The sequence below is a fragment of the Echeneis naucrates genome, chromosome 3 (genome assembly GCF_900963305.1).
Source record: "Echeneis naucrates chromosome 3, fEcheNa1.1, whole genome shotgun sequence".
NCBI classification, from domain to species: domain Eukaryota; kingdom Metazoa; phylum Chordata; class Actinopteri; order Carangiformes; family Echeneidae; genus Echeneis; species Echeneis naucrates.
In genome coordinates, this window is record NC_042513.1 from 14,586,745 (window position 1) to 14,597,725 (window position 10,981).

At 41.2% G+C, this 10,981-nt stretch overlaps 1 protein-coding gene across 4 annotated transcripts in view; it reads left to right on the forward strand.

Annotated features, from left to right (window-relative positions):
• The window catches only part of crtc3 (CREB regulated transcription coactivator 3), a 29,861-nt gene extending 25,071 nt beyond the window's left edge, over positions 1-4,790 (forward strand). For 3 of the 4 annotated variants that reach the window (XM_029497639.1, XM_029497640.1, XM_029497641.1), the window contains 3 exons: positions 227-310; positions 883-1,099; positions 1,955-4,790. In XM_029497639.1, coding sequence (XP_029353499.1) covers positions 227-310; positions 883-1,099; positions 1,955-2,160 — 507 coding nt within the window. In that variant the 3' untranslated portion in view covers positions 2,161-4,790. The remainder of the gene's footprint in view (positions 1-226; positions 311-882; positions 1,100-1,954) is intronic. The other variant, XM_029497642.1, reaches the window with a different exon arrangement.
• The last annotated feature ends 6,191 nt before the right edge of the window (positions 4,791-10,981 follow it).

Genomic DNA, 10,981 nt, shown 5'->3' on the forward strand with positions numbered 1-10,981 from the left:
TTTCAGTCCCTGAAACATTTGCTGTTTTAAAATGTGATCTTAATAATAGTTGCAAGTTGTTGTAGTGCAGTTAAATTATAACCCAACTCTTAATAAATTCTGCCCTACTCCACCTCCATGAGTCTCTATTAAAATCATTTATTTACATCACACAGGTCACAAACTTTGCAGGCAATTTTCTTTCTGATGACACCTGATTTTTTTCGGTCTTTGTGTTCACTGACAGCACAACAATATGGTATCACTCTTCAACGACCCCTTCATGGAACCCCAGTTCTCCAATCGCTCGAGCAAGACCCTCCCCTATCAGGTAACAGCTGATACACATGCACACACAGCTCAAAGTAGCGTATTTTTCCTGTCAGAGTTCACTTCCAAAGAGATTTGTCATTGAGTTAGGTTGTTGCAAGATACAGATTGTTGGCCTGTTTTTCTTTATCAGCACAGATGTGAAGGTCAACAAATGCGGACACCATGGATGTGGACATGCATGATATTTTTACTGGAAGAAATATACTGTATCAATGTAGACATTTCTTATGGGGAAAATAATCACTGCAAAATGATTTATTTTACTGTGGCTAAGGACACAGAATGAACTTGCACAAACATAATTTTAGTTTACATATACAGCTTTAGGTTAAAATTATATCACAAAGACATTTGTCCTGACCGACATCCCTGAGGTATCGAGAAGTTTGTTTTTGTGCAGTGCAAGATTAGCTCATCCGTAGGATATATACAAATCTTATCAATGTATTTTCCTGTATGCGTTTGTTAAACTTCTCAGATCACATCAAACAGCCTGCCAGAATGAACACCACGACTGACTCTTGTGTTTTCCTGTTGTTTGCTATCTCCTCTCCACCATCTGCCATCTAGATGGACCAGTTCGGTTTGTTGGAAAACACAATGAGCTCCACAGCGGGGGGTTCTTGCTTCGACCCTTCCTTATCCTCTTCCTCCCCCCTCTACTACTCTCAAGCTGCTCTTTCAGGACTGGGCTCCAGCCACAGCAGCCTGCAGGACCCCATGCAGATGAGGTCCAACGTGCCATACTCCAACTGCAGCGGAGGACTGCCCAACATCATACTTACTGGTGAGTCTGATGGAGTTGCAAGCCAACAAACATGGGTAAGGGTGGAAGCTGTTACAAATTTACTTTGACTAAAGGGCTTGTTATCAGGTGAATCGTAAACGTGCCCTGGTTTTGTTTAACCAACACGCTGGTAAACTAATTGCTACTAGCAGCAATGCACCTGAGTGGAACATGAAGCACCATGACCAAGACAACTTATAGCCCCAAACAAATGTATAAATAAAGCAGAGCTGTTCAATTGGAAAAACAAAGACAGTGTCGTGGATGAAGAGCAGTGGCGAGCAGTCAAACATCCAGAGAAAGCAGCAGAAAGAGCACAGTTTCCAGTGAGGACTTTCAGAATACAATCAGGGCAGATAGAGGATGCAGGATGTGATTCAGATATCAGAGGATCTTTTGGCCAGACTTCTTCAGTTTCTTCTGAAATATGTCACTCCCAGGTCTTAGTCTTTAGTTTCTTCTCACAGTGGCACACTCTTTTGCTCAGTCCTCTGTACAACCTGGGACAAATACGCTAACGACTACAGATATCAAATGATGACCCATACCTATGGAACCCAAGTCTACTTATATTAGCCATTGCAAACTTACAAAACCAGCCAAATTTATCCTAAAATATTTATAGCTCTTACTCGTATCAATAAGAACAGAATGACTCACTCCATCTAAAATCAGCAGATTATTTGATGCAGCAAAGAATAAAATGTTGTTCGTTTTTGTTGTGAAAGCTTGTTTTTGAGGAAGTGCATTTCTCCATTTCCATTGGAGGAAAATGAAAATGTGTTTAGTGGTGAGGATGTATTTTCCCAGACAGGAGGAAACATTCACCCACTGTCTTCGGTTTGTCTCTCCCAGATGACTCCAACCCCAGCCTGTCAAAGGACATCAGCAGCGCACTCTCCGGCATGCCAGAGTGCTTCGTCTCAGAGGGAGGCTTCCCGCTGGAGGATGAGCTGCGCATAGAGCCCCTTAGCCTGGACGGTCTGAGCATGCTCAGTGATCCCGACATGGTGTTACCGGACCCATCTGTGGAGGATACGTTTCGAAGTGACAGACTCTGAATGTAAAGTCACAAGCTTCAAGGCAGAAGCGAACAGACACACACGGATTTAAAATGTATAGAGTGTACAGATCTGAATATGCATGTTAACAATCTCTGTAGGGCCACTGTGCATGCACCCACTGCCACTAAGAGTCATTAAATGTGAAAGGCATGAACGTCACACACGTGCACCCAGTCATGCACACTTTTTAAGAGGAGACTTGTGAACAAACACTGTTTACACCTGCTTCATGCAAAGTTATTCACACAGCTTGTGACCCTGCGTCCGCCCCTGCAACCAAAAGAGACACGAGAGGATGCAGCGAGGAGACCGAGTTTCTCTTGTTTCCTCATCTCCAATCACCAGCTCACAGCACCCCACACCCCACCCCTCAAGCCATAGCAACCTCATTGCTATGGTTACGCACTGTAGCAACCCCATTACAGTGCTAAACAGCAGGAGAATTGCCAACACAGTTTAATTTTCTCCACAGCTCCAACACTGGAGCGAATATGAGCATGAGCTGTAGGTCCTGTTCTCAACCGAACAGTGACACGTTTTTGGCGAAAACATCTGGCAGCCCCACTGCTCTTCTTCAGGTGAAGCAACATCCAGCTGTGGACTCACAGCTGCTTCAGGTTTTCAAGTAATCGTGGTAGAAATGAAGACTAAAGCAGTTTAAGTATTGTTTTAATTGTATTTCTAAGGTATCAGATTATTTTTAAAATGGTTGCCACTGATTTTTAAATGTATATGTACACGTACATAAAGGAGGCTCACTTTCAGTCTGATCAGTGTGTATTTTTAAAGACAAAAAGGGCAAGCTGTTTACAAAGATGAAATTTTATTAAGTAAATATTGCTAAAGAGTTTAGATTTTTTTTTTTCTAATTAAGAAATACAATTGTGAGATGTATTAAATAAATGCTATATTTTACTGTGTGACTTGGATGGAGGAACCCCCCCCCCTCTGGCACAGAAAAGTCAGACACGACTTCCTCTGGCAGAACTTTGATAGCACTGGGATAGTGTCAAAATCCACTTCAAAAAAGGAGCTTCACAATTTTTGACTTGTTTATTCTTTTTTTTCCCCTATGTGCATTGGTTGTATAATTTTATTTTACATTTTGTACTGACTTGTAATGGCGCTTGTACTGTACTTTTGAAATCTTGTTGTGAATAAGGGCATGCGCTGTGCTACTGTGGATCAATTTATTTCTCAAATATCTGTTTGCATCCGGCTTCTTGCCCCCCCGAGTTACAGCAGCACAGTATTCAACTCCCTTAGCCCCTCACCCCCTCCTGTGTGGCTGAACAGTCAGATTGACCCACTCGAACTGTGATCATATGGACAACAGTCATTATGAAACATTGCACTTAACCCCCCCCCCCCCCCCCTTTTTTTTTTTTTTTGTTTGTTTGTTTGTTTGCACTAATTGGTTCACAATTATAGACTAATAGTTTTATACCAGGGATGATTCAGTAGTTTTTTGATATCCCAAAGAACACGAATGAAGCCATTTTAAAAGAAAGAATTAATATATATTTTCAAGTCACAGATATGAGCACCTGCAGCAGGTGTTTCCCCTTGAGGTGATATGAGAAAACTGACAGTTTCTTTCTGGGTTTGACCAAGAGTTCATATTTACAGCTGATTATGTAACGAGTGGGCCATTTAGGGCAGTGACTGCCCCCTGGTGTCTGTTTTAGTCCAGTCAAAGAACTCTTTAATATTGCCCATGAAAAGGTTTAGAGTAGCTCTCTGACATTTCTCCTTCAGCTATGCAACTATTTTCAATTAATACGTGAAACCTGATGAAAAGGCGCAAATTGTGCATTATGCAGTGAACGTAGTGCGCAGGATCAAATTTGCTACGAATCACAATATTACATATGTCCAGTGTACACATTGTGTGTGTTTGTGTTTACCTCCATTGAACTGGTCTGCAGTCAGAACAAGAGCGTCTACCATAGATGATTTCAATGGAAGGTTTTGGAGCACAGGCGAAACACTGCACAGAACTGTTTGTGTGTTTTTGTTCTTTTGTACTTTTGTACTTGTTGGTCAGAAGGTCCTACCTGCACTGTTCAGAAAGAGCTTCAGTGAGATTATCTGTTAAATATGAAATGAAGAGGGGTTTTATAAAAGTATGTATTTACTTTCAGCTCTTGGACATTTTGATCTGCTCTGGTGTTAACTGTGGGTGAGTGACAGAGCCACTTTTTTCATGTTTATTCCTCCCTGTGTCTTGGCCTGTTTCCTGCTGTAAACGCCCGCTGCTGCCTTACTTTGTTGTATTCTGACTTCATATTCCAGCTCTAACCTGTATCAGCTTGTAGCCATTTCCTTTTAGCTTAGCTCTGTTCGGTACTAACTGCTCGTGATTGCTTCTGTCACATGGTCTCACTGTTTCATTGTTTTGTTTTTTTTTTTTGTGTCTTACTTTTTTAGATGCATATTAAAATGTATAGTTCTGTTATTTAAAGATTGTTTCTGTCCACTATTGTTACTACCGATTTTTTTTTTGTTTGTTTGTTTTGTAATGTCATTTTTTTTTTCTCTCCAAGATATAAACTTTTCTTAGTTTGTAACGTATGTTATAGTGCTTATCTTTCTGATTTAATATAAACAATAAAACTATACAATGTATGAAGTCTAAAGATGTCTTGTTACATCTGTAATCTGCTATAACTTGAGAAGATGTCTGTAGATGTCAGAGGATGGACAAATAGCTTCGGCCAGTAGGTGGCAGCAGTGTGGTGTGATTCAGATTTCCCCAGCCCACAAAGTATTGGAGAAAAAAAACCACATGCAGCTTTTTCATTACTGTACTTATTTTGTCTGTAAACCTCTCATTTTATTGTTTTTTTTATGAAAGACTTATCACTTTACGAAAAAAACCTTGAGCCAGAGGAGCTGCTGAGTCTAATGAGGATCAGTAATCTCTAAAAAGATATGACACAGTCACTAATACTGTATGCAACCCAACTTTTTTTCTTTACCCTTTGAACAACCGGACATTCAAGTCTCTGACAGACTAAAAAGTATATTCTCAACGTTCCAAGTTGGCATGAAAGAAAACCAGACTCCCAAACCAGATGGGTCAAAATAATCTGTTGGTCAGTGGATGTCTTCCCCTCATTTTTCTCTTGCAGGTGGGTGATTCCTAGTGATGTGTCATTTGGGAATGATTCAATCATTTTGAACTAATCTTTAGTATGACTCGGGAGTAATAAGTCTCATGGCTGCTGTGCAGGCTCAGTGTAGAAATTAGTGACTCACTAGGAGTCTTTGGGTTCATCATGCATTATTCACGTGGTTACAGCAGTAACATGTCTCTAGTCTGTGGTGGTCTCTGGAGGGGTCCGGTCTAGTCTCTAGGCTCTAGAGAACACACAGGTCAGAATCACACCAAGTCAGCCAGCCTGTTATCAGATAATCCATATCATAATCCATCCATCTACCGCTTTTCCATACTGTAGTCCAGCCCATCACTCCCAGTACGGGCCATTTAGACACCAATTAACCTCAACATGTTCGGGCCGTGAACCCAACCTAACCACTATGTCACTGTTCTGCTCAGGGCAAACGGCAGAAAACTGCATCCATCTGTATTTTTCATTTACATCCCAGTTCATATACAGGCGCAATGTCATATTATTTTGATATTATAAATATGATAGATATCTACTTTATTTATCCTGGGGGAAATTCACTTACATGCATTCACACAATAAGACATACAGAGACATGCTGCCTCACCTTCACACTGCAATCTGCTTTACTTCCCAACATGACAGACACACAGCTCGTTTTTGTAGAGATAAGATGATGAAAGGTTCACAAACACAAAACAGGCTCAGCAATGGGGAACTACTGTATATTGAAATGTTGAATTGAATTTCTGCTTTTTGCTTCCTATCCAGCAGGAGTCAGTCACAAAACATATATGGAGAGGTGGACTGAGTACCCAATTTCACTATATAAATACTTTATTGTGTCCATACAAAAGTATGGACACAATAAACACAGTCTCAAACTCCAGGTGGTCTGTGGGGGGTCCGGTCTCTGCTGGTTGTACTGTGTGCTACCTCGTGTCGCTGTCTCTTCTATTCACCTTGATTAGTAGACTGTCCTGTGCTCCATGTCTAGTTCCTCTCCTGCCTTCTTTCATGATAGTACTTCCTGTCATAGATTCAGGATGACGGCAAAAATGGAGGCGAGAATTAGAATTAGAGTTATAGTCGCGGCTCCGCACTTTAGCTAGCTCAGCTTATGCTAGTGTAGCTAGCTATAAAGCTAAGTCTGTTTCACCTTACCTTCGCTCGTTGACGCTGGTAACCATGGTAACTAGCATCCGGGCTAGTTTCACACACACACGGAAGCTGAGAGGCGGAGTAGTGATCTTTTGTTAAGCCCCGCCCCCTTGGTTACTGTTGCTATGCCAAGCTGTTTTCTGTTGTCTGAAGTTCGGTAGGAAAACTTCCGGTCGGCCGGTGATCAGAAAGGAAAAGAGAAAAAAGAAAATAAAGAGTTAAGACATTTTCTAAACATTTTTTTAAAAAGGTGGTGACGGTGAAACTGAGAGCAAGGTAAGAAACAGCGCAGTTAGCTTGTAACGTAAGCTAACAGGCCAGCTCTAATGCTAACGTCCATTAGCCTAGCTTGTATTAAAGTACGACACAAAACGTTATCGTTGACAAAAACAGCAGAGTTTGGGAGCTCCATCAGAAAGTAAGAGACAGAGAGCTGCAGTCAGGTAACAGAGAGTGACATGGCATGGCCTAACCCTAACCCGAACTTCGCTGGCCCAAAGTGTGCTACTACTTGCTATCCAGCCGGGACTCATTGAAAAGCCTACAGTGAGTCCGGTCAGGTGAAAGTGAAGAAAGGAACAGGGGTTTGTTTACAACTACTAAATTGGACAAATTAGAGTCACAAATAACCGTGGGATTAGTCTTGAGTTTTCACTATTTTTCTGCTCCGTTCTCACAGTGATTCCGTCCGCAACGATCAAAAATACCAATTTTATTGATAGAAGTTCAACATGTTCGTTCTTGTGTTGCATGAACGATAAGGACAACTGCAGCAAACCCTGGACTGACAATATGCATCCAGACATGGGACGCTTGTTTTTAAAGAAGATCAGAAAACCACTTAATATTTAATCGCTGTTGTTGCAGTGAAGCATTAGATTTATATATATTACTTTTGCAGGTTGGAATCACAGTCTGTGCATTCACACTCACAAAGAGATTGTATATAGGAAGATGTGAAGGCAGTATAGACTAACAGATGGACAGCATGGCCTCCTGGAAATCAGCCAAAGCTCAAATGTGCAACATAGCCTGGGAATGGATTCCCCAAAACACACTCACACTTTGTGTGCGTATCATCCAGCATGTGGGAGCACTGAACTATGTTAGTGACTGCTTAATAAATTAAGTCTCTTAAGCTTTAGTCTAACAGTCAAGCACAAAACTGCTTCTATTGTACTGAACTTGTTCTAACTGTCTGTACAACATTTGGGATGTAAGCTCTGAGATTTTTACGCCTTTTAACTGCACATCACAGTTTTCTAAAGTGGAAGATATTCCACTGCAGTTATAGAAGACCTCCTTAAATTATTTGTTCTTAGAGTCTGTAAATGTTACATTGTTGACTTTTAAACTCAGTCAGTCAGTCAGTCTCTTCTCCAGTTTGTCAATATCAGAATGATCTTTTCACTTCCTACCCCATCCAAAGGTGCAAGAAGCCTTGGTGTCATGTTTAAGGGCCAGTTATTTTTCTCTGAACTTGTTGTATTTGTGTCTCAGTCAAGTCACTTTGCTCCATACAGAATCAGGGAATTGATGCCTGCCCTGACTCAGTCCTTCAGCTCCTGGTCCATGTCATGTCTCTCACCATGACGACTGCAGTTCTCTCCTGTCAGAGCGTCTCTTGTGCTCACTTAATGCTCAGATGATTCAGGATGCAGCAAACGGTCAATCACATGTCCTTCAGCTACTCGTCGACCTACACAGGTTACTGTGGTAGCCCAAAGTTAAGTCCAAGTTTCTAATATTTGCCCTTAGAGAGTCTCTTAGTAGATGGCACACAATCTACTTGAAATCATCTTTCAGCTCTATGCTTCTTTTCAGCCACTGTGTTTCTCAATGAATGTAATCTGCAAACAGGGCCACCTCCGTCCAGACTGTTCTGCTCTGTGGTGTCGTGATGGTGGAACCAGCTCCTGATTCCTGATTTCCTTCAACTGCCAAAATCTTATTTGTTCATCACCAACTCCAGGTGAGTGTGTATTTGTTGTTGCTGATGCTTTTGGGTTGTTTTTTTTTTTTTTTTTTTGCACATCATGTTTGCTGTTCTACTCCTTCTTGTGAATCTGTCAAGAACAAGCTCATCAAATCCATCTTTTAGTCCTTGTGCAAACAATCTGAATGACTGCAACACAAGAAAACTAAACAAGGGCACAAAAAAGGGCCAGTTTCAGAAGTTGGGCAAACAGGAAATATGACTGATTTACTGTCCACATATGGAGGTGGTGACTTTATTGCTTTAAATATAAATGACGAAAAACAGACTGCATTGAACTGACATCTGGTTTTGTGTACAGTCTGTGGGGAGTAACAACTTAGATTGCCTCTTCATCACATTGGTTTTCTGTTTGCATGAAAAAAACAACTCCCCAGCATTTAATAACAACTTCATTTTTGTTTTGCTGAATCTTCATTGAATGATGTCAGCAGTGGGGCGATGCAAAGACAAAAAATGTTTTTGTCAACATCTGTGTACAAGTACAGATCAGAGAGCTGTAAATTTTGGTGCTTAAAGTTCCCACACAGTGAGTGACACTGAAGTTACAAAAATCACTCATTCACTTTGTTCTTCCTTAGTGATGTGGGTGATTTACTGAAGTGCATCCTTCAGGCTTTTGTGTTTCCTCTCTTGGACTCATCTGCAGCCCTTTGTTGTGGGAGTCTTACAACTCCAGGTGAGACTCAGAGCAGATCCTGGTCTGTGTGGGCCTGTTTCCTGTGTAATCCAGTCCAAAACACTTGTGGCCCATCCAGAAGTTTGCTTCACATCTCAAAGATTGCAGGTGAGTCCATTATGAGGGGAGTTGTGCATTCAGCAGGCGTTGCCTCGTGGTTTCCACCTCCATAGTTGGTGCATGTGAACATGTATTGTGTGCAAGACGTTTCCAGTAAACCTTTAAACAGTGCCTTAAATGGTATTCATAGTGCTGACTGTGCATGAGGCTGTGGAGCATCTTCACTGCTTCCACTCCAGTTTGAATATTTTATCCCTTCCCCTTTCTTTTCATCTCTTCAGCTGCTTCTTCACACAAACTCACAGTGGTAACACAATTCAGCCTCAGCTTGTGCAGATGCAGCAATCTCACTTCAAGGATACTGATATATTGCATCATTTACAATGAATTATTATTATTATATAGATAATAAGTGCATGTGCTGAGCCAGCAAACTCATGGAAAACAATAATTCACGGTTAGTGAGTGTCCAATGAACCACTGCTACAGTGACTGTGCCAGTGTGTGTTGTGTGTCATATTTCCCTCAGAGCAGCAGAGGCCGAGGCCTGGAGCAGAGAAATGGTCAGTAAAGGAGGTGAATGGCTCTTCATGTCCCTTTTGCTTCCATTTAACTGCACTCACGTCATTGTTCTTTAAGTATTGGGGATGAGAAGCATCCTTGACTTTTACTGCCCCAACTCTGTGTTTTTACCACGTGTTTGGCTGATGTTTATGTGGTTCAGTGCATCCTGTTCTCTTAGTCTGCTGTTTGGCAGCTAATTCCACCCAGACCCCACAGAGAAAAACTATAAGCTTTAACCCAAACAGTCTTGCGACTGCATTTTCCTCAGGTGGTTATAATATTGATAAAAGCAGAGATTACAGTGTGTTTTGAATACTTTGTCCCGTTTTCACTTAAAGGCTGGGCAGAGTTAAAAAATTGCTGGCATGGCATGAAAGTCAGGGAGCAACCGTTCACTCTCTGGTGGACCAAGTGCTCCTTCATGGCAGAATAAAGACAAAAATATGCTGTTTCTGACACAAACCGTTCTGTGAGACCATTTTATACTCCATAGCTCTGCGGGCATCAGTCATACATGCGTGTGTGATAGAAAAGAATATTTTTGGTGAGAAAAAGAATATGTGTTTGTGATAGTTTCCTGAAGGTCTGTGCTATTTTTATGTAGTATTTTATCTGCCCTGCTTGCATTTGATTTGTTGGTCTTATGGTCTTATTTCTACCATGAGGCACTTTGATGTATAAGAGGTAAATGTAGATTAATTGGTTGTATTGACACAGACTAGCTGTAAACATGGACACAGACTCTGAAGAGCCTTGAACCTTCATGCTCTCTAATGACCATCATGGGGTGACTACCCTGGTTATAAAAAGTCAGATTGTATTGAAGTCTTTGGGAAAATGCCCATACTTCCAACTTGATTTATTAGCTCTGTAAGCATTTTTCTTGATGAGTTATGATCTCAAGTTTCAAATATTCTTCAATACAGCACAATATTTGAAATCATGGTCCTGTTTAGAGGAAAATAGATCATGAACCAGGAGATGTAATAGGAATTGGCTGCTGTTTGAATGTACCAGAGATGACAATGGCCAAATAAACAACCTCAGGCAATTAACCAACCAGCATGTGACGTCAAGGAGTGGCTACTCAGTATGGAGGTGTGATATTCATGGTACTATGACTAGTTATGCTAGGTATAATAACATTCATCCATTTGCAGAGGGCCAGGAGCTAATTCCTGACACTGGGTGGGAGCATGGTACACCAGAGCAATAAATAGAGAC